At 35.8% G+C, this 24217-nt stretch overlaps 1 protein-coding gene across 5 annotated transcripts in view; it reads left to right on the forward strand.

Moving 5' to 3' along the window:
- ANKRD17 (ankyrin repeat domain 17) overlaps positions 1-24217 on the forward strand; it is a 157616-nt gene that overhangs the window by 118760 nt on the left and 14639 nt on the right. For all 5 annotated transcript variants that reach the window (XM_012805355.2, XM_012805356.2, XM_023513404.1 and 2 more), the window contains 8 exons: positions 360-522; positions 3221-3316; positions 4958-5074; positions 12848-13019; positions 14513-14957; positions 15728-15883; positions 18518-18667; positions 20383-22016. In XM_012805355.2, the coding sequence (XP_012660809.1) occupies positions 360-522; positions 3221-3316; positions 4958-5074; positions 12848-13019; positions 14513-14957; positions 15728-15883; positions 18518-18667; positions 20383-22016 (2933 nt within the window). The remainder of the gene's footprint in view (positions 1-359; positions 523-3220; positions 3317-4957; positions 5075-12847; positions 13020-14512; positions 14958-15727; positions 15884-18517; positions 18668-20382; positions 22017-24217) is intronic.

Here is a 24217-nt window from a genome sequence, read left to right on the forward strand (position 1 = left end):
TTTTTCTGAAACTACATACTTCAAATACAGATCAAGCATCCCTAATCCACAAAGCTCCAAAAATCCCAAATGTTTTGATCACTGACATGATGCTCAAAGAAAAGCTTATTGGAGCATTTCAGACTTTGGATTATTTGGGATTAAGGGATGTTCAGCCTGTACATGAATATAAATAATCTGAAAACAAATATGATTCCTTCATAGGATACTGTTTTTATAATTCTGAAAAAGACGTTTTTAGTCTTCAAATGTTAAAGAATATTTACAGAATATTTTAACAGGATAACAATTGAGTTTTGTTATCCGTGTCATTCTGTGTTATTTGAGACAGTGTTAACATCTGTGTTATTTATGTTTAGGGGTGCTCATATTGATGTACGTAATAAGAAGGGGAACACTCCATTGTGGCTAGCAGCGAATGGTGGACACCTGGATGTGGTTCAGTTACTGGTGCAGGCAGGTGCAGATGTGGATGCAGCAGATAACCGCAAGATAACCCCTCTGATGGCAGCATTTAGAAAGGTGTGCATCTTTCATCCTTATTTACCTGAGTGTTCTTCACTTACACTAGGAATTGGGTGGTTTCGTGAACACCACAGACTCTGATTTTGTGACTTAGCCGCTCTGATGAAAGCAGTAATACAGTGTGCAGGTAACTACTCTGGAAACACTGGGAGGTGGATAGATACAGGTACTGCAGATAAGCCATTGTTATTACCCATGTAGGACATCAGAGATAAGTAAACTTGAAAAGCTGTTCTAAGTAGTATTTTCAAAATCTAGTTGTGGTCTTACCCTTTCACAAAGTATCAGTCCAATTAAGAGTGACTAGTTAGAATAAGTAGCTAGTAACTTATTACTAGTAGTTAATAAGTAACTACTTATTAACATACTTATAGGTGGATGAATATTTTCTTGTATTAGCACTATAGAGAAAAATAGAACTTAAGTTGCTTTTATTTTAATAATTGGCTTTAAATACTTGGAAAAAAGGAAGCAAATAAAGAATACCTCATACCACTATTTTAAACTGAAAATCAAATACACTACATTTAGAAGTAGAAATGTAAATTTTGTGAAGTAAAGAAACTTTCTATGTAAGCACAGTGCTATGTGTAAGTAATTTGATGGTTTGGTTGATAATATTTGACTGATTTAAAAACGTAGTTTATTACTGGAATAATCAGATGACTATTTTAGGGATTGTAATTTTGAAATAAGTAAAATCCCCTGTAAACTCTAAAATACTGGAAAATTATAATACATGAATTGCAGTGCATTGCTTCTTCCTTTTCTCTCTTTAATGTCCCTCCCTCCTGTTCTTTATTCCACCTCTTCCCTAGATATGATTTTCTGTATTTTTGTTTCTTAGCTATCAAACTTACTCTTTCTCACTGCTCTCTACCTCTTCTCCAGACAAGCTAGCAAATCATCATCAAGTTAACCTTCCCAACCACTCCCTCTTTAATAATAGCATCCTCTTTGAGAACCACCCTGTGTCTCCCTGATCTCTGAAATCACTTGAAATCTAATCTTAATTTCAAAGGCACCATAATTTAGTGTTTTAAGATCTCCCCTTCCATTATGAATCAGTCCTTAATGTGAAGGTTACCTATCATCTTCTTGGTTGGTCTTGTCCTTGTTCCTGTCTCTCGCACATACAATGCCCATGTCTTTCTTTCCTTTTTCCAGAGTTACTTAGTCTGTAGCTATAATTTAACTTTCTCCATCTACACAAATTCTTTTCATCTTATTCGGGCCCACATTGAGATCTTTTTATCTCCCAGAAGTTGTACAAATTCTAGATTCCTGTATTGTCTTTATTATTCATTTTGACAAATATATGTCCTCATATATTTTTAATTGTTAGAGTTATTATTCTTTGTTAGTTGTTACCCTAATATTTAACATGCATATACCTTATCTTTCCAAACAGACTTTTAACTCCATGTGAGCTGTGCTTATCTTTTATACTTATGCCACTGTTTTTTGAGTACCTATCATGTACAGCTGTGATGACTAGATTATATAGGGTACAGCAGCCACATTTTTAAAAAATGTAATTTGATCAGGGAGGTAAGACCCATACTCAAAGACTGTGACTTCTCTCATAAAAATATTTAAAATATTCATTGTTGAAGACTATAGACTTATTGGAGAGATCATTAGGAGTGCGGAGAGTGTTTGAATTACTTACTAAAGGATAGCTATTTTAATTTTTTTTTTTTTTGCAGTTTTTGGCCGGGGCTGGGTTTGAACCTACCACCTCTGGCATATGGGGCTGGTGCCCAGGGATAGCTATTTTAAAGGAAAGTTTTAAAAGATACAGTTAGAAAGGAAGAGGTAGAGACAATAAAGGATATAATACTGAAGTTAAACTGTTGTTTATCTAGACTAAGTTATAGGTGTTGTGTTGTGGAGCAGTATTGTTGTTGAAAAAAGTGGGAGTATCTCTTGAATGCTAAAGACTTTGAACTTCACTTAGGTACTGAACTTTGTGTTACAGTGAATAATCATAGCTCATTGTTCATGAATGTATATTTTCTGTATTTTCTTTATTTCCTACTACCTAGAATAGTGCTATGCATTCATTTTTTTTATCTGAATGAAACAACAAAATTCTTAGTTTTTACTATTTTAGTAGTTAGAATTGAAACTGGAAACTCATGTCTAGGGAGTTAGCAAGAAAAAAGATGAGTTCTCCCTCCCCCAACATATTTGTACTTATTTTTGAATTCTTGTTTTTCTTTTTAGAATTCAGAGCTGTTTAGAATTTCAAGTCACATTCCGTACTTTTTTGTGCAGAATGAACAAACTACGAGAGTTAACAGTGTAACACTCAGGGGTCTCCAAACTCTAGCCCATGGGCTGCATATTTGTGAGGCCTTTTTTGCTTATTTGTGTCAGAAACCATGAAAAGTATGCATAGACCTTTTCTTTTGCTCATCAGATTTTGTTAGTGTTTGCAGATTGAATGTGTCTCCCTGATCTCTGTCTGTCTCCCAGACAACTCTAATTCTTCTTATGATGTGTGGCAGAGAAGAAAAAACTTAGGATACCACTGTAAACCAAAATCTCTTTTCAGTTTCCATACAAATACTCAAGTTTCTACTTTGTGGCACTCATAGTAGCTAATGTTATAGTTCTGACAGATTGGTGTATAGATTTATGGAATACTGAGGGTCTGTTTTCAATCTGACATTGGTATTTATTTTTTTAGGGTCATGTGAAGGTGGTGCGCTACTTAGTCAAAGAAGTCAATCAGTTTCCATCAGATTCTGAATGTATGAGATACATAGCAACCATCACTGATAAGGTAAATACAGTGTTCAAGTTCATTTCACCATATCAACCAGGTTTCTCATTTGGTTAATTTCTTAGTTTGAACATTTATCTGGTAGATGGGAATGAAGTTTTTATGTCATTTTTGAGACTCTTCTAGATTATACAGAATTACTTAATTCTTTAAAATAATACGTGAGTTAATTATGTGAGCACTAAAAGTAAATAATGCAAAGCAAAATTGTCTTTATTAGTATGCTCATCTATATGTGTATATTTATCCAGACTGATAGCTGTTTTGAAGGAGGAATGAGTCCTGTAGATTTTTATTTCCCAGCCAAAATGAACACAGAACTTTTAATTATGAGCAAGAAGTCTTAAACATGATGCCCAAGTCAGAGTAACTAACTTTTAGTTTTAACTAAATTTGAGAATGAATTGGTTAGGAATTTTACAAGAGAAGTAGGGAAGATAAAAATAAATCATATTAGAGATCTAAGTGAGATCTTCCCTTGATGAAATTTTGATTTGGAGTTTATATTAATACTTAAATAATATGCTAACACATGTCTCCGACAATCAAAAGAGACTAGCAAATGTGAAAATGTCTTCTTACCTTTTCAGAGTTGTCACTACATGATTGTGGCCTCCTTTGCCCCTTAGATTTTTTTTTTTTTTTTAAAGAGACAGGGTCATCTATGTTGGAATGCAGTGGCCCAATCATAGATTACTGTAACCTTGAATTCTTGGGCTCGAGGACTATTGGTGTGTACCAGATGCCTGGCTACCCCATAGGTTTTAATTAAAATAGCTATGGCCCTGTCTTGCCTAGTTCTAGATTTCTCTGTGACATTTAACATTCCTGTATACTATGGTTTTTTGGTGAGGGTAGGGAGGGAAGAGAATAAAAATAAAAGTATGTTTAAAAAATACTGCTATTGTAATATTTTTAATAATATTAAAAATAAGACTGGGCATAGCAGCATGTCCCTCTGGTCCTATCTACTCTTCAGCCATCCTTGGGCAGGTGCAGTGGGAAGATCACTCAAGCCCAGGAGTTGGATGCTACGGTGTGGTGTGATCACATCCGTGAGTGATCACTGCATTCCAGCCTGGGCAACATAGCAAGAAGCTGTCTCTAAGAAAAAACAAAAATGAAAAAAATAAAATATAAAGTAAGGAAATACCCCTTTGTTGTACTAAAGTGTGTAGAGAATGGAATCTCTGAGAAAAAAGTACCTGTGTCTGTAATTTCTTTATAAGTGGTTGGTTCTTGTACATGAGTTACAGCAATAAAGCTTACATATTTGAGAATACTTCTTGCTGGATAAGTACTCTAGAGGTTTTTAAATCTGTTTTCTTTGTTAACACTGATCATAAATTATTACAGTTCTGTTTGCTGTATGATTTTTTATATTAAAAAATGCCACTCTAATAATGAATACTAGCTTGAAGAACAACAGAAGCTGCTCTTTGCTTCTTTGCTTGTATATATTTTAAAATATACCTTTTAAATTATGCTTTTATTTGCATCTTGCTTTGGCCTTTTCCCCCTTAATGTTGATCTTTATTGCTTGTGTTTAAGTATCTTATACCTTATACACATCTTCATGTTTTTAGGAATCTAAGTGTGAACTGTCTTTGAGCCTGGAAACATCTTAATTTTTCATTATAGGAAATGCTGAAGAAGTGTCATCTTTGTATGGAGTCAATAGTACAAGCCAAAGATAGACAGGCTGCAGAAGCAAACAAAAATGCCAGCATTTTGTTAGAGGAGTTAGACTTGGAAAAGGTAATGATAATCTTTACATATAAAAACCACATTCTTTTTTCTATCCTGTTTTTTTCTTCCATTAGTTTGTAATTGACTTTTTTGGTTTTGTTTTGGTTTTGCTTTAAATTATGTACATGGTTTTCTTTACACGTTTGGCTGAAATAGTAGGGACAATGATCGGTACTTTAAATATCATTAAAGACATTATCTTTGTAATCAAATTAACAAAATTTTGCCATAGGAATTGCACTGATCTGGATGTCAAGAAACTTAGTTTCTATTCTGGATTTTAGTCATATCTCAACTAAGGATCTCTTAACCTTCAACCACATTTATAGTTCTTTGATCCCAGACCTTATAATTTATCACCAGCAGATTTATCAGAAGTACCAGAGCATAACTAACTATTGAAATACAACCCCTTGGAATGTCTAAAGAATAATTTTTTTAAATGGGCAACATCTTTTTTTACTTTTCTTTTAGGCAGACTATGACATCTTTTCCATCTGTTTCCATAGGGAGCAAAGTAGTACTAAAGAATGTATAGTTTGGACATTCCTCTAGCTGTTTCTGCACCTCCTTTTTTGCCATTGTTGGCCTATTAACTAAGTAGTTGAACTTAATAGAAATAATTAAGGAGAAGAACTGGTTTGGCATTGAATATTGTGGAACTACACTGTTTCAGTTTTATAAAAAAGGCAAAAATACTATAAAATTTAACATGACTTTAAATTTACAAAGGAAACACTGCAGTGATTGTTCACATGCTTTTTAAAAACTTGCCTCAGTTCCGTTCTTTTCTTACTATGCTGGCTGGTTTTCTGAGGGTCTGCATTTTATCCTATAAAGAAAATATAGATTATCCTAAACATTTTATCCTACTTAAATTTGAAAACACTAATTTTTGAAAAATGTATTTAAAATTAGAAGTTCTTTATTTTTAAAAATTTCTAGTTTAGATTCTGATTAAACTAAAATTAGTGTTTTTGGCCATTTTAAAGTTTTAAGAGAATGTGAATGCATTGAGAAAAGATACTGTAATGATCACTACAACTATTATTAGACTTATTTGTATATTCCCTTTCATCTAATATTTGTTTAATGCCTACTAAATAATAGGCAGAATAAAAGGACCAAGTTGTGTGATAGAATATGTATTATTCTCAGTAAAAATATTATTATGCTCATTTTACAGATGGGGAAACGGATTCTGAGAGGTTAAGTAACTAGTAGGCTGAGATTGGAATCAAATTTTTAATTCAAAATCTTTTTTTCCCTGCTTTCTCTGAATCAAATATAACCTACATCTTTTAAGTTTTTTCTTCTACAGTGTACTATTTTTGCATTATTGTCTATTTTTAACAATCAGAATCTTTAATAATTGTTTTATATATCTAGAAAGTGTACTTTATATAGCTAACACATAGATAACTATTATTAAATAAAATCTTTAATTTTTTCACACATTTGATCTTTATGTATAATTACATTAAATGAATTTTGGGATTTACTGTATATCTGCAGATTACAATTCTAAAAGCAGCTTTTAGGGGATACTGTCAAGGATGTTTCTTAATCAACTTCAGTTCACAAATTTTATTATAGTAATGCTTAGTTTAAACTGTAAAATATACAAAGATAAAAACATGCTATCACTATAAAGTTACTAACGTTAAAAACCTGGCCAGGGCTTTCAGACTCCACACAATTTGCCTACCCATAGCAATCTTTTTTGTAGAGACAGAGTCTCACTTTATCACCCTGAGTAGAGTGCCTGGTGTCACAGCTCACAGCAACCTCCAACTCCTGGGCTTAGGCAATTCTCTTGCCTCAGCCTCCCGAGTAGCTGGGACTACAGGCGCCTGCCACCACGCCCGGCTATTATTTTTGTTGCAGTTTGGCTGGTGCCTGGTTTGAACCCAACACCCTCAGTATATGGGGCTGGCACCCTACCCACTGAGCCACAGGCGCCGCCCTCCATAGCAATCTTAACACCCTCTGACCTTATTTTTTTATTACTTGTTGTCTTGGTTACTTTGCTCCATTTATACTGACTGTCCTCTTTTTGTTCTTGCTCTTAATAGTTTCTGCCTTAAATGTCTCTTGTAGGTCCTCATGGCTTAGTCTCCTTTCCACAAGCAGTTTTGCTATTCTTCTTCCCTGATTTATTTTTCTAAATGTTGTATTTTATTTAGTTATCTTGTGGTCTCGTCCCTCCAGTAGAATGTATGTGCCTCAGAATAGTGGAGCCTGAAGAAATATGTGTTGAATGAATAAATATTTGCACATATTGTCATAGTATACTTTTAAGAAATCGAATCATGTAACCATATTACTCTGAAACATGCTCTTCTCTCTCTCAATAACTGATGGATATTTTCACTTGATAGTGATTTTAAATAATTGCAAACTATTCCATAGTAAGTTTATTTCCAGTTTTAGTCACAAAAATGTAATAAGCATTCTGATACATACTTCTTTATATTTTATTACTTTTATTTTTATGGAATAAACAATTCATAAATTTTAATTGTCCACCATTATGAGCAGCATGAATTTGCATTGTCCTGCTCTGTCATACCCAGGGCGTGAATTCTCTCTTTGTAAGAGCACGTCCAGGCTGCGTTGTCCTCTTAGTCACCAGACTGTCTGTCAAGGTGCCTCAGTGCTGTGTTCCAGTAACCCTGAGAACCATTAGAGTAGTAATGCTGACATACTGTTTTAATTGTTCCCTTTTATCATTATGGCAGTTAATCTGTCATTAAATCTAACTTGTAAATTAAACTGTATCATAGGTGGATGTATAGGAAAGAAACAGCATGTATAGGATTCAGAGCGATCTGAGGTTTCAGGCATTCCCTGGAGGTCTTGGAATGAATTCCTTATGGGGAAAGTGACATTACTATATTTTTATTTTTTAGAGACAGAATCTCATTTTGTCACCCTTGGTAGAGTGCTATGACATCACAGCTCACAGCAACCTCCAGCTCTTGGGCTTAGGCAATTCTCTTGCCTCAGCCTCTCAAGTAGCTGGGACTACAGGTGCCTGCCACAACACCTGGCTATTTTTTGTTGCAGTTTGTCCCGGGCCCGGTTCGAACCCGCCTCCCTCGGTATATGGGGCTGGGTCCCTACTCACTGAGCCACAGGCACTGCCCAACTGTATTTTTAATTTAGTAGATCTTCCAGAATAATTTCTTCCTAACATTAGTAATGTCAATTCCTTGCATTCTTGCTAGCAATTTTTAGCCTTACACTTTCAAGAAATCAGATTTCAGAAAAGTCAAGAAAAGCTTCTTTCAAATGTCATTGTATATTTTTTATGTGATATTAAACTCAAAAGTGATTCTTACTCATAAATTAGATGTAAATTGATTCTTTCACATGCACCATATACTTCATAGACAGTTTTGATTAGGGGTGATACATACATAACATTCTAGGTCATAGAGGAGCCTCTTTTTTCCTGAACTCAGCTCATATTTCTATATGAAAGATTAGCAGATTAGGATCTTAGACTTTGGTTCACTTTTTTAAAATGATGATTTATATCTGGGTAACAGCACTTTTTTTTGCCTTTTTGAGATATATGACATTCCAGCTACACCATTTTTTATTTAGGAACATTGGGGTTGGTCTTGACTGGTCTGAATTGAGGTGCTACATGGGTAACTTTTCCTTGTATAAGAATGGCTTGATTATTGGCATGTCTAATTTGAAAAATTAGTTTAATGAAAACTGCTGTTGAAAGCTGAGTGCAAGGTGTATGCCTGCCTGTAGTCCCCTATACTTGGGAGGCTGAGCCCAGAAGTTCAGATCTAGCCTGGGCAACATAGCAAGACCCCATCTCTAGAAAATTAAAAAGGAAAAAAAAAACTGCTACTGAAGAACACTGGCCATTATATTTATCATATTCTCTTATTCAGTAACTATTTGCTAATTAGCTATTATGTGTAAGAGTCTCTCCTTTGGAGTAATTCCATCTAGTTGAATTATGGAATCCTATTACAATTCATTGTTTGCTTTCTTACCACATTAACAATTAGGCTTATATAAGTTCTTAACTGTTAGAATCCCTAGTGAATAGTTTGGATTTGCATTTTTGCAGGTTGTTTTTATGTTGTTGTTGGTATGTTTGTTTTCCCTGGACCAGGTTTGAACCCACCACCTCTGATATATGGGACCAGTGCCCTTCTCCTTTGAGCGACCCATTGATTTGCATTTTTGATAACAGTAATCTTACTCCTCCCACTTTATTACTTAGATATTTTCCTTCACCCTTTTTCTGTATGAACTTCCATATAACCTTTTAGGGAACTAGATAGAGCTAGATACATATATACGTCTATTTATCTATACGTAACCTTTTAGGGAGCTAGAATATGTGTGTGTGTATATATATACATCTGTCTGTCTGTCTATCTATCTATCTATCTATCTATCTTTTGAGTTTGAGTCTTCTCATTCTCTCCCCTGGGTAGAATGCCATGGTGTCATCATAGCTCACAGCAACTTCAAATTCCTGGGCTCAAGTGATCTTCCTGCCTCAGCTTCCCAAATAGCTGGGACAAGAGGCACCTGCCACAGTGACTGGCTAGTTTTTTCTATTTTTAGTAGAGACAGGGTCTTACTCTTGCTCAGGCTGGTCTCAATCGCCTGAGCTCAAGCAATCAAGCCACGTCAGCCTCCTAGAGTGCTAAGATTACAGGTGTGAGCCACTGTGGCCAATGGAGTATATTTTTAAAATATACCTATCCCAATTTTTTATTACACACATTTCATTTCTATTTATCACGTGCAATCTTTCCAGCTTTACTCCCTCCAGAGTTCCATCTTAAGACAGTCCTGCCAACACTCTGCCTACAGATAATTGATAGGATTTTTATAATTTATAATGTATAATTATTAAATATAATTTATAAAGTATAATTTATATTATACTACTCTTTCACTGTTTCTTATCCTTTTCTTTTTTCTTACTCATACCTTAGTAACTACCTGTATCTAGAAAAAAGACAGTCTTGATAACCAACTTTATTTTAAATATGTGAGTTACACTATATTACTCTAGCCCATTTGTGATGAATAATACATGAAATATGATATTACTCTAATAGCCCATTCATCTAAATCACTATTTCTTAATTTCTCCTTTATTTGCAGACCTCTAACACCCCCTGTTCTTCACCTTCAGTAGATAACTTTGTATCCTAAGAAAACAGAAGCATCAAAGGAAACTTACAAAGGCTTTTCCTCTCCCATCTGTCTACCCACCAGTCTCCATTGTTTACTAGAGTCTATCTTGTTTCCCCTACTCAACAGCGTTGCTGTAACCTTTATCTTTTCTTTCTCCTACATTATCTTTTCCCTCTCCTGGATGATTCCCATCAGCATACAAGCTTATTTCTCCAAAAAATCTTTTCAGCCCTCTGACCTCCAATCTTTTAGCTACAGGCCCATTTTTTCTTAAATCTCGATGTCACGTTCAGCTTCTGTCTTTTCCATGCCTTCAATCCTCTGCGCATGTGAGCTGTATTAGTGCCATCATCTCATCTTGAGCAGACTCTGCATCTGAGCCTTCTGTTCCATCCTCTTCTCTGTGTTCCCACTTCTCACCTGAAGTATGGGCAGTAGGCTTCTTACCAGTGTTCCTGTGGGAGTATCTTTGTCATTCTGTCTATTCCTTCTCTGCTCCAGTGCAACTTTCCCATTTTCCCATATTTTTGTAAGTAAATAGGTGGCATTTCTTTATACTCTCCACAAAAACCTTCAATGCCTCTTTGTTTCAGAATTTTTCTGGATTTTTTTTTTTTTTTTTTTTTTGAGTCTCACTCTGTTTCACTGGTAGAGTGCCATAGAGTTTTCATAGCTTACAGCAACCCCAAACTCCTGGGCTCAAAGGATCCTCCTGCCTCAGTCTTTCTGAGTAGTTGGTACTACAGATGTCCACCATAATGCCCAACTAATGTGTCTGTTTTTTAAAGTAGAGATGGGCTCTCCCTCTTGCTCAGGCTGTTCTCAAACTCCTGAGCTCAGGCAATCCACCCTCCACTCTTTTCTCGACCTTACATGAATCCCTTCCACAGTCAGTGCTTGTCAGGATGGCCACAGGTCTCTCCTTCACTGAGACTCAGCAGAGAAAGAATGTTGTTCCTGAGGACAGCCCTCTTAACTCCATTAAAGCAAGGCTGGGATAAGTTGAGTTATACATGCCCATGGCCAGTTTCTGCTATTAAACTTCCTCAGGCATTACTCCTCCTTCCTTGCAGTGACCCAGTTTGTGCAGGTCACCGACTACGGTTTTCTTACCTACACTTCAGAAGAGGGAAAAGCTCTTCCTTAACAGATCTTCAAATTATGTATTTCTGGCAGACCAGCAAAAATTTCTAGGCATTACTGTACAGGCAATTTCTGCATCCTAAAGTCTTTCTGCCTGAGAAAGTACAGGTGTAGATTCTCCTTCACTGTTTGCATTTTTAGGAATAAGACAGAACTCCTACACAAAGCTAGGTAGCATGTCACAGGGTGGGAAAACCTTCTGGTGGGCCAAACTTTTCAAGAACCTAACTGAGAGAGAGTTTGAAAAGGCAAGACAGAGTATTTAGCATAAGCAAAAGACTTGAAAAACGAAGTCAGACTTTCTGATGAAGACTGAGTGTGATTTGGCATATGTGTTTGTTATTAATGGTTTCACTAGTTAGGATGTTGTGACATTTATTTATAAACTGAATATCATTGTTTTGACATGTATATTCATATATTGAAAACACTAGATTATGGGCAAGGAATACATAGTTTTTTTTAAAAAAAAGATCATGAAGCTGATTTTCCTACTTATCTAAGCCAAAAAAAAAAAAAGTAACAGTTAAAATAGTTTAGTAAGGGAGGTTATTGAACTTTTAAACTTACTCTTAAATTTTTGCCTTTATACTTATTTTATCAAATTGACACAATATGTAGTCATAGAACATAAAATTGGCATCTCCAAGTTCTTGCTACCCTCCTCCAGTTCTGACCTCCAGAGGTAATCAGCCTTTTTCTTTCATGCCTTTTTTTCTGTACTTTTACAAATAAACATCATAGAAAGAGTTCCCTTCCCCTGAAAGTGTGACTATTAGTCTACAACGTACTTTTTTTTTCTCCTAACAAATGTAATTTTTTTCCCAACTACGTATTTGTTAACACTTTTCATTGGCTGCCTAGTATTTTGTGAATGTACTGTGTATACTGTTGTTTATTGCGTCCCTCCTGTTGATAGATTTACCTATTCATTTATTGCCATTATAATCAATTTACAGTGAAAATCATTGCATCTTTGTTTTTCACTTTATAGAATAAGTTTAGGATAAGTAGTTTGGAATTTTGATAGAAAGCTTTCATATTACTTTTTATAAAATGTAAATATTTATATAGCCATAGCAATATAGAAAAGAACTCAGTTCTCCATACTTATATTATCGTGTAGCTATTTTTTTAAATGTTACCAAAGTAATGATTGAAAAATGATTTTGTTATTTCAGCTTACATTTCTTTAATGATTGTGAAGTATGTATATGTTTATCATTTACCTATCTTAAAATTAGATTGTCTTTTATTATTGATTTGATCTTGATATTTTAAAAGTACTGTCCCTTTAGAATGGGTTTGAATAAGATCTTGATAAAACAATGAATTGAAGTAGATGACTGAATTTTATGGTATCCTGATTTCCTTATAACAAAACTGATAATGTAACAACCTCTCTAAGGTAAATTCCAGTGTCATACTTCTATTTTATTCATCCTTTAATAGTTAAGAGAAGAAAGTCGGAGACTGGCTTTGGCTGCCAAAAGAGAAAAAAGAAAGGAAAAGAGAAGAAAGAAAAAGGAAGAACAAAGAAGAAAACTAGAAGAAATTGAAGCCAAAAATAAAGAGAACTTTGAACTCCAAGCTGCTCAAGAAAAAGAAAAGCTTAAAGTTGAAGGTACAGTCTCTCAAAAGCCATCCAGTTTGTTTCATATAATACATTGTAGTTGAAATTATATTTACTTAAGTATCAATCGCTTAAGATAAAAATAAACTTTTAACTTACTAAGCCTTTAAGGTATTTTTGTGCTTTTTTTATTGACTTCCTCTCTATGTTTTTATTATGAAGAATTTCAAACTTACAGAAAGTGGAAATAATTAGAAGATGAATAGCTGAATACATCCCACCTAGATTTATAAAGTTGTTAACATTTTATCATATTTACTTTATTTTGTTCTCTCTAGAAACGTACATAAATCTTTTTCTGAGTCATCCGAAAATAAATTGCAGACATCCTGACATTGCACCTATAAAGAATGACATTTGCTTACATCATAGTAATGCCATTTATAATTACTAATTATTTTTTAAAATATTATAAATACTAATTTCAATAATAATCATCTACAATATTTTGGAGTAATTCTGGTTTTTTGGCTGGGGCTGGGTTTGAACCCGTCACCTCCAGCATATGAGACGGGCGCCCTACCCTTTTGAGCCACAGGCACCGCCTGTGGAGTAATTCTTAATGTCATCTATAATCCAGACCATAATCAGATTTCCTCAGGTGAAGGAATTATTTTTAACTAAATTGAATTAAAACATTGAGATCCAAGTACATTTATTCTTTGATGTCCACAGGGGATTGATTCCAGGACCCCTGTGGACACCCAGATCCATAGATACTCAAGTTCCTTATATAAAATGGTGCAGTATTTGCATATAACCTGTGCACGTCCTTTCACATACTCTAAATCATCTCTAGATTGCTTGGTTTTTATCTTAATATTTTTGATCTCTGGTTGGTTGAATCTACAGATGCAGAATCTATAGATATGGAGGGCTGACTGTAATGTGGGGAGGAGTTAATTCTTACTGACTCATTAAATATGTATATATGCAGTATGTATGTTTTTCAAAATTTTCCTCTCCTCCAGCCTTTTATTTTAAAGGTTTCAGTACTATAGAACACCTATATATTACCTATATTTTAAAAACATTTTGGCACATGCATTTTGTCTTATTTTTCCTCTTCTTTTTGAGTAGTTTGCATAGAAGCTGGACACATCATGTAAAATCATTCCTAAATACTTGAGTGTGTATTTTCCAGAAAAAGAACATTGTTTTACATAAGGACAAGAGCATTATATCTAAGAAATTTAAATAATATGTGATAGATAATACATATTCATATCTTTCAACTTGTCTCCAAAATATTCTTATAATGTTCTGTTTTGAATAAGACGTAGGGATGGAGAAGAGAATAGATCAGTAATATTCACCTCATTACCAGCAAATACTGGAATACCTGATGACTTAAACGTCTAGTATTAGTGAAGTAACTATCTTTGGCTTTTGTTTTCTTTGCTAAATATATGCCGGGAAACTTAGAACTTGCTAATTCAATATTGAAACTTTTACTTGCTAATTCAATATTGAAACTTTTACAGATGAGCCTGAAGTCTTGACAGAGCCTCCAAGTGCCACAACCACTACTACCATAGGTATATCTGCAACCTGGACAACTTTGGCAGGTTCCCATGGTAAACGAAATAATACCATAACTACAACCAGCTCAAAGAGGAAAAACAGGAAAAGTAAAATTACTCCAGAAAATGTTCAAATTATATTTGATGATCCACTACCAATTTCATATAGTCAGCCAGAGAAGGTGAATGGAGAGTCCAAGAGCAGCAGCACCAGTGAGAGTGGGGACAGTGACAACATGAGGATTTCAAGCTGCAGTGATGAGAGTAGTAACAGCAATGGCAGCCGGAAGAGTGATCACGCACCAGCTGTGGTCGCCACCACTGCGAGCAGCAAGAAACAGCCGTCAGTTCTTGTCACATTTCCAAAGGAGGAAAGAAAATCTGTTTCTGGCAAGGCTTCAATAAAGTTAGTTCCAATTTTTAGTTTTATTATTTATTGTATCATCTTAAAACACCTTGTTGCTGAATTATTTGGTAAAGCAAGTAATATTTGCAAATTGAGGATTTCTCTTTTTTTTTTTTTTTTTTTTTGAGACAGAGCCTCAAACTATCCCCCTGGGTAGAGTGCTGGGGCATCACAGCTCACAGCAACGTCCAACTCCTGGGCTCAAGCGAGTCTTCTGTCTCAGCCTCCCAAGTAGCTGGGACCACAGGCGCCCACCACAACGCCCAGCTATTTTTTTTTGGTTGCTTGCAGCCGTCATTGTTGTTTTTGGTGGGCCCAGGCTGGATTTGAACCGCCACCTTAGGTACATGTGGCTGGTGCCGTAGCCACTTGAGCCACAGGCGCCAAGCCAGGATTTCTCTTTTTGCTGAAGAAGGCACACTTTCAGTTGAAGAACAAACTATTGTTTAGATTTTTGTATGAGAGATCACATTTTTACTGTATAATTTCTTTTTGGTTGTTAAGCTTAACACTCAAAAGGTATTGATTGTGGTTTTGCGGGGATTATTATGATTCAGCTCTGCTAAATTTGTCCTTTAAGATAGCATCTTCTTAAAATTGGCTCTGCATATTATATGTTAAGTATTAAAGGGAAGTGAAAAATAAAGTCCTAATTTTTCACCATATTTAATCTAAAAATAAAATAGTAAGTTACATCGTAGATTACTTTTATCATTTAAAAAGTCTACATTAGTTCAAAATTTAAAGTACTTTTCCTTTCTCTGTTAAAGATTGTCAGAAACTATCAGCGAAGGGACCAGCAATTCTCTATCCACTTGCACAAAATCTGGTCCTTCTCCCCTTTCCTCTCCAAATGGGAAGTTAACAGTAGCAAGTCCCAAGCGTGGGCAAAAGAGGGAAGAAGGATGGAAGGAAGTTGTAAGAAGGTGAGTAATTGTTTCTTTGATAGCTTTTCTCTTTCTTTTTATGTGCCCTATGTCGTAGGGATGAAACGCTGTTTACCTTACAATTCTTCCTCCTGTTGTTCTACAAGTCTCAAACAAACTGATGGCATAGTGCTAAATTTGACCATCAGAGACAACCTGTGCTGTGTTTTAGATCAGTGGTTCTCAACCTTCCTAATGCCACAATGTATTTTCATTGTTGCAAAGGGGTTGCAACCCACAGGTTGAGGACCGCTGTTTTAGATGAATAAAAATTATATATTAATACTTTAAAAATTGAGGGATTTTATATTAAACACTATGGTTTACGTTTGGTCCCCGTAAGTGTTGGACTTTGCTGAAGAACTATTTAGATCTTACCTTGTTCAACTTTGTAATCCTGTAGTCCAGTATTTAGTAGACATCAGTACATATTAGCATAATTATTACATAAGCTACTTGTAAATATTTGAAGAATGAATAAGCACTGGTTTTAAATTATTGATCTAATCCTCTTTTTAAATCATACCATACTTTTATTTCTAGGGTTTCAGGATAAAAATATTTTATTTTATTTTTCTTAGGATTTAAAAAATATGTACCATGTATCAAGGAATAGGTATGCACTCTCTCAGAAGTTAAAAATGAGATAAAATACCTCAGTCCTGGAAAGGATATAACCTATTATACTCTTTTGTTTTGTTTGTGTTTTTTTTTCAAGACAAGGTTTTATTCTGTTGGAGTATAATGGTGTGATCAAAGCTCACTGTAACCTGAAACAAACTCCTAGGCTTAAGCCATTCTCATGCCTCAGCCTCCCAAGTAGCTAGGACTATAGGCACATACCACTATAGCTAAACTGTTTTTTTAAAAAAGTTTGTAGATGGGGTCTTGCTATGGTTGTCCAGGCTAGTCTCAAAGTATTGGCCTCAACCAGTTCTCTTCCTTGGACTCTCACAGTGCTAGGATAACAGGCATGAGCTACCACTCATCCTCATTTTAACTTTTTGATAACTTATTTTTTAAAGAACTTCACAGTAAATACATTAAAATTAAACTTTTGATTGTTTGAGATAAGAGAGATAATGAACAAAACTTATTAGTTAATCCTCAAGAACACTAATTATATATGTAGTCTAAAACATGACTAAACCCTCTTCCACCATATCTGTCTTTATCTCAGTCTCTTGTACACACACACATACACATTAATTTACATACATACTGTATTGAACTAATTGAAGTCACATCATGAGTATTTTCTGTACAAGGGTAAGATAATTTAGAGTTTTTTTTGTTGTTGTTGTTGTTGTTATTGTTTTTGAGACAGTCTTATTTTCTTGGCCTTGGTAGAGTGCTGTAGCGTCATAGCTCACAGCAACATCAAACTGTTGGGGTCAAGTGATTCTTTTGCTTCTGCTTCCCAGGTAGCTGGGGCTACAGGTGCCCACCACAGTGCCCAGCTATTTTCTTTTTTTTTTCCCCTAACAAATGAGGTCTCACTCCTCACTCTAGCTCAGGCTGGCCTCAAATTCTTGAGCTCAGGCAACCCGCCCACCTCAGCCTCCCAAAGTGCTAAGATTATAGGCTTGAGCCACCATGCCCAGCCAATTTAGTTTTTTATATGCGTTTAATATTGTGATATATAAGAAATTTTTAATTAATTTGGAAATAATGATTATCGACCAGTCATATTCTTTGAGCGAAAAAGAGTTGTCAAGAAACTTAGTTGTGTACATAGAATGGCAGAAATCATGTCCCGCTTTTTTAAAAAATATGACATATCAATTTAATAATTTCATCTGCCATTTTAAATAAGTAGTTTACTTGTTTATTAAAACATAATTGATTCTCTTTGAGAGCTATACAGTATTTCTCTTAGCGGCATTCTTTGATTGGCTTATCAGAGATTTGTATCTAGCTTTCCTGAACTTGAATATTTAAAATTAAAATGCAAGTTTTTAAGTGTTAAATAGATTTTGCTTTTTTTAAAAAAAATGCTAGTAGGCTTTTCTATTTCTTCAAATTACTAAGTGTCTTTTTGCAAGTTTTCATATTTTTGGATAATTTTAATGCCTCTAGAGAAAGGCATGGAAATAATAAATATCAAATAACAATCTTTTAGTATGTATTAGAGGATATAACGAAGAATGTGAATAATATACCAAAAGGTACCCACAAGAAGTCTTTTTTGACTCTTCAATCTAAATTAGCATGTCTTTATGATACCCTTTAGTACAGTCATGACATGATGTTGTAGTCTTGTATTTTTCATTGACATAGTTAATGTAATGTGCACAGGAACCCATGCCTCTGTTATTCACCATCACTGTTTGCGTTAGCACAGTGCGTGCCTATACAGTCTGTGCTTTACAGATAAAAGCGAGTAGTGACATTCTAGAAAGTAGACACTCTTTGATAATGAGCTGAGGAGCTATAATGAAATGTATCTGTCTCCCTGTCTGTCTGTTGTTTCTTGTTGCCTTTTATCTGTTCATCTAGATTAAGAGGAAAGAGGCTTATTCAATAGTAATCTTTAATGTGTTTATAGAAAAACATTTTCGTAATATTCTTTCTTTTTCTTAATTCACAGATGCTAATATTTATGATTAATTTATCTTTACAACTTTTAAATAGGTCAAAGAAAGTATCTGTTCCATCGACTGTGATTTCCAGAGTGATTGGAAGAGGAGGCTGTAATATCAATGCTATTCGGGAGTTCACTGGTGCACACATAGATATCGATAAGCAGAAAGACAAGACGGGAGACCGGATAATAACTATAAGGCAAAAACTTTGTCTCTTAATGTTTCCTTTATTTCTGTTGTATTGCACTATAGCTTAATGAAATGCATCCTTTTGAGTTTTCAGTGGAACTTTGTGTTACGTAATATACTTTTTAAAATGGGAGTGTTATTAATGTTTGAGGGAGAAAATAAGATTACAGTTTCTCTTTTTCTAGCTAATACACTCTGATGAAGGGTTTTAGAGGGTTTTCTGGGAAGTTAATGTATGTTCATGTGGTAAAGGTTTAGATCATCTTTTCTGTACATAAACTGTATGACATTCTTTAACCTTGGTTCTGAGACTGTTAAGGAGTTTCTAACACATTAAAGTATGGGTTTCTATATTTCACATTAGCCTTTGAGATTTGTTATTCTGCAATTGTCTCCTTAGAATTGAGCTATAAGGTTTAACTCTGAGGTGAAAAGCTGACTTAGAATGACTCACCTAGTGTGTGTGCCTGATTATCCATGAAATAAAACTGATAGACAAATCATGAAGATGTAAACAGCTGTATTTATTTTAAAGCAAATTTAAGTTCTCTTGAAAGAGTTTCGTTTGTTTTCTTGTGGCAGTTACAGATTGACTTGTGAGAGGCTGGTGCCCTTTGCAGTGTATTTGAGGGCTGATAGTTGCCTCCCATCTCCAAAGTGAGGAGTCCCTTAACTGTCTTTAGATTCTACTCAGTGTCCTCTGCTTAGTCTTCTTTCTCCCTGGAGTAGTCAGTAGTCATCACCTGCCTCTATGAATAGTTTTCCCCTTGGATTTCTTCAAAGTTTTCTTTGCAATCATATGTTTTCCTAAAGGTCCAACGCTAGGGCTTGATGGTATGGCTATTGTTGGCATTATCAGGAGTCCCCCATCATTTTGAGACTTTCTTCCAGAGGGGTTATAATAATTATGCTCTATCCAGGTGCTGTGGCTCACTGCCCTGTAATTCCAGGCACTTTGGGAGACCAAGGTGGGAGAATTGCTTGAGGCCTGGAGTTTGAGGCCAGCCTGGCTAATGTAAATGAGACCTTGTTTTTACAAAAAAATTGAAAAATTAGCTGGGCATGATAGTGCATGCTTCTATTGCCAGTTACTCAGAAGGATGGGGCAGGATTGCTTGAGCCCAGGAGTTTAAGGTTGCAGTGCACTGGGTTCACACCACTGCAATCCAGCCTGGGCGAAACAGTATAAGGACCTATCTCTAAAAAGAAAAGAGGAAAGCTAATCACCCTGCCAGCCGAGAAACTACTAAGGACTATGTAGTATATGGAGTATTCTCAGATGCCTGGGTTTAAGATAAAATACTGTTTTCTTACTTTGTTGTATTATTTTCCTTGTTTCCTTATAATGTTTTTAGCTTTGATCAACTGTTTAACTTTCAGTAACATTATGGATTATATAGGCTTTTATATGCAGTAATTTTTCTAACTACAGTGCATTTTACAGTAGGAAAATGATTTCTTAGTCAGAGAAAACAATAGTAAAATGAATTTTTGGAAAATAGATCATTTACTATTTCTGAAAAATAATAGCATGAATTCAGGACAGTTTATAACTTTTTTTGCAGAATATCTTAAGAATGTCAGAAAATTACTACTTCTCTTATCTGTTCTCTGTATGTCTATATGCATGTGCCTGCTCACATACACACAGGAGAATTTATGCTTTACATATTAAAAAGTAGAGGAAATTCGACTGATGTTTTTTGTTGTTTGGTCCATTTATAGGGGTGGCACTGAATCAACAAGACAAGCAACTCAGCTGATTAACGCTCTGATCAAGGATCCAGACAAGGAAATTGATGAACTTATTCCAAAGAATCGTTTGAAAAGCTCCTCAGCAAATTCCAAAATAGGGTCATCAGCACCTACTACCACTGCTGCTAACAGTTCCCTAATGGGAATTAAAATGACGACTGTAGCTCTGTCATCAACATCTCAAACTGCCACAGCACTCACTGTGCCTGCAATTTCTTCTGCATCCACTCACAAAACCATTAAGAACCCAGTGAATAACGTGAGGCCTGGTTTTCCAGTTTCTCTTCCATTAGCATATCCTCCGCCACAGTTTGCACATGCTTTGCTTGCTGCTCAGACTTTCCAGCAGATCCGTCCACCAAGGTTGCCCATGACCCACTTTGGAGGTACTTTTCCACCAGCTCAATCCACTTGGGGTCCTTTTCCTGTCAGGCCTTTGAGCCCTGCCAGAGCTACTAACTCGCCTAAGCCTCACATGGTGCCTCGCCATAGCAATCAGAATAGCAGTGGTTCTCAGGTGAATTCAGCAGGTTCTTTAACTTCAAGTCCAACAACTACAACCAGTTCATCAGCTTCAACGGTGCCTGGTACATCTACAAATGGCGGTCCAAGTTCACCTTCTGTCAGAAGGCAGCTTTTCGTCACAGTTGTGAAGACATCCAATGCCACCACAACGACAGTCACAACCACAGCAAGCAACAACAGCACTGCACCCACAAATGCCACATACCCTATGCCTACTGCCAAAGAACACTACCCAGTATCATCCCCATCCTCCCCATCACCACCAGCCCAACCAGGAGGGGTTTCTAGAAATAGCCCTTTGGATTGTGGATCCGCATCTCCCAATAAAGGGGCAGCTTCCTCTGAACAGGAAGCAGGTAGTCCACCAGTAGTAGAAACAGCGAACAGTAGACCTCCAAACGGCAGCAGTTCTGGGAGTTCATCAGCTCATTCTGCTCAGCAACAGCCTCCGGGATCTGTTTCTCAGGAGCCAAGGCCACCTCTTCAGCAGTCTCAGGTTCCTCCCTCGGAAGTGAGAATGACTGTTCCTCCTTTAGCAACTACAAGTTCTGCTCCAGTGGCGGTGCCTTCTACTGCCCCAGTGACTTACCCTCTGCCTCAGACACAAATGGGATGCCCCCAGCCTGCTCCTAAAATGGAAACCCCTGCTATTCGACCACCCTCTCACGGCACAGCTGCCCCTCACAAGAATCCAGCTCCAGTGCAAAGTTCATCTGTTGCAGTCCTCAGTGTCAACCACATTAAAAGACCTCACAGTGTTCCCTCTTCTGTTCAGCTACCTTCAACCTTAAGTACACAAAGTGCTTGTCAGAATTCAGTACATCCAGCAAATAAGCCTGTCGCCCCCAATTTTAGTGCCCCGTTACCATTTGGGCCCTTTAGCACACTGTTTGAGAACAGCCCTACTTCTGCTCATGCCTTCTGGGGAGGATCTGTTGTTTCATCTCAGTCAACACCAGAATCTATGCTATCAGGAAAATCCTCATATTTGCCAAATTCAGATCCTTTACATCAGTCTGATACTTCCAAAGCTCCAGGTTTTAGGCCACCATTACAAAGACCCTCTCCAAGTCCCTCAGGTGAGTTTATGTTTTCTTATTTTCTACAGCTGCTCATTTACACAGACAATGTAAAAATTCTTGGTCATTTTCTGATGTTTTACTCTATGACTAGGTGATATGGACAGAGATATCTGTCCAGTTAGCTCAAATGCTATGGTATTTAATGAAAAAAATACATAAATATTTGTATATATATCTTCTCAGTAGACCTAGTCGATTCAAGTGTTGCTTAGACACTTGTAGCCAGTGGCTATCATAGTAGACAGCAGAGATACAGAATATTTCCATTATCATAGAAAGTTCTGTTGCACAACACTGATTTATAGAGGATCTTGTAGGCTGTTGATTTTTGTTTTACTTTTTACTTTTAAAACGTTTTTAGATTTATTGGAGAGTTCTTCTGTAATTTCCTTAGGTTCTCCTAATGTAAACATCTTATATAACCATGATACATTTTAAACCTAAGAAATTAATATTGGTAGAGTACTACAAACTAGACTAGATTTTATGCAGATTTCACCAGTTTTTCCAAAAATTTCCTTTTTCTGTTGCAGGATCCAATCCAGGATGCCAATTTGCATTTAGAACTATTGTGTTTTAATATGAGCATTTCACGTAATTAAAGACAGTTCATGTAAGAGATTGACACTGTGGTCACTATGCTGCTGGTTTTACATTTTAAAATACTTGGAAAAAATGTTTTAAGAATAATATGTGACTTTAAAATTATGAAATTCAAAGATAAAATATGAATTTCAGTCTTCATAAATAAAGTTCTAATGAAACACAGCTATGCCCATTCATTTGTATATTGTGCATGACTGAATTCATATTATAATGATGGAACTGAGTAGTTGGAATAGGGACTACATGACCTGCAAAACCTAAAATATTTAGTATTTGGCCCTTTTAGAGAAAGATTGCCAACCCCTGATCTAAGTCATTGGAGATACAACATTCTGGAACAAGAATTTCTAAGTTTAATGGCAACTGAATATGATTTTTACTTCTATAACATGTAAATAAAATTTAATTAAATTTCTTTGCTAGAATTGATAGAAATATTTATGTACGCTTTCAAAAACAGTTTCTCTTGAGTACAGAAACAATAGATAGAATTGGGTTTCATGAGATCATCATATACTATAATGCATAGGAAATGCTTTTATTTGGGGAATTTAGTGAAAATACTTTGCCATTCCAAAATGTGATAATCTAAGTGTGTTGAGAATAGCTAAAATTAAGATTCAGAAAAAAAGGAAATTAATTATTTTATGTTAAGGTATAGAATAAATATGAGCTCTATTAAGAGAGGTGAGGTTTGTTGGGGTGGAGTATAGTTGATTAGAGCCAAAATTAACATTGAAATTTAAATTTAATTTTCAGTTGCTTGATTCAGGTCCCTTAGAATTAGAAATGATCATTTTTATTTTCATTACATAGGAAATATCTCTTTCATTTTCTCCTAAATTTCTTCATAATACTAATTTTCATTTCTCTCTATTTTTTCCTGATTCACTTTTTGTTCTGTGTATGTCTTTGATTAACTCACCTTTCTTACATAAATGATTTGACCATTTTTTTAGATTCAGGTTTTAGATTCAGATTATTTCAAAATTTTTTAAGCCATGTAGAAATTTAAGGAACAGAATAGACAACACAATTAAGTACCCGTGTTCTCCTTCACCTGTGTTCTCCTTCACCCGTTTTCTCGTTCACCTGTGTACTCTTTCTCCTGTGTACTCCTTCACCCGTGTACTCCTTCACCCGTGTTCTCCTTCACCCGTGTTCTCCTTCTCCTGTGTTCTCGTTCACCCGTGTTCTCCTTCACCTGTGTACTCCTCCTCCTCTGTTCTCGTTCACCTGTGTACTCCTTCACCCGTGTTCTCCTTCACCCGTGTACTCCTTCACCCGTGTTCTCCTTCACCCGTGTTCTCCTTCACCCGTGTTCTCCTTCTCCTGTGTTCTTGTTCACCTGTGTACTCTTTCTCCTGTGTTCTCGTTCACCTGTTTTCTCGTTCACCTGTGTTCTCATTCACCTGTGTACTCTTTCTCCTGTTTTCTTGTTCACCTGTGTTCTCGTTCACCTGTGTACTCTTTCTCCTGTGTTCTCGTTCACCTGTGTACTCTTTCTCCTGTGTTCTTGTTCACCTGCGTACTCTTTCTCCTGTGTTGTTCACCTGCGTACTCTTTCTCCTGTGTTGTTCACCTGCGTACTC

Source organism: Otolemur garnettii, unplaced genomic scaffold (assembly GCF_000181295.1).
Source record: "Otolemur garnettii isolate 467f Iridium unplaced genomic scaffold, OtoGar3 scaffold00039, whole genome shotgun sequence".
In the NCBI taxonomy this organism is placed as follows: Eukaryota; Metazoa; Chordata; class Mammalia; order Primates; family Galagidae; genus Otolemur; species Otolemur garnettii.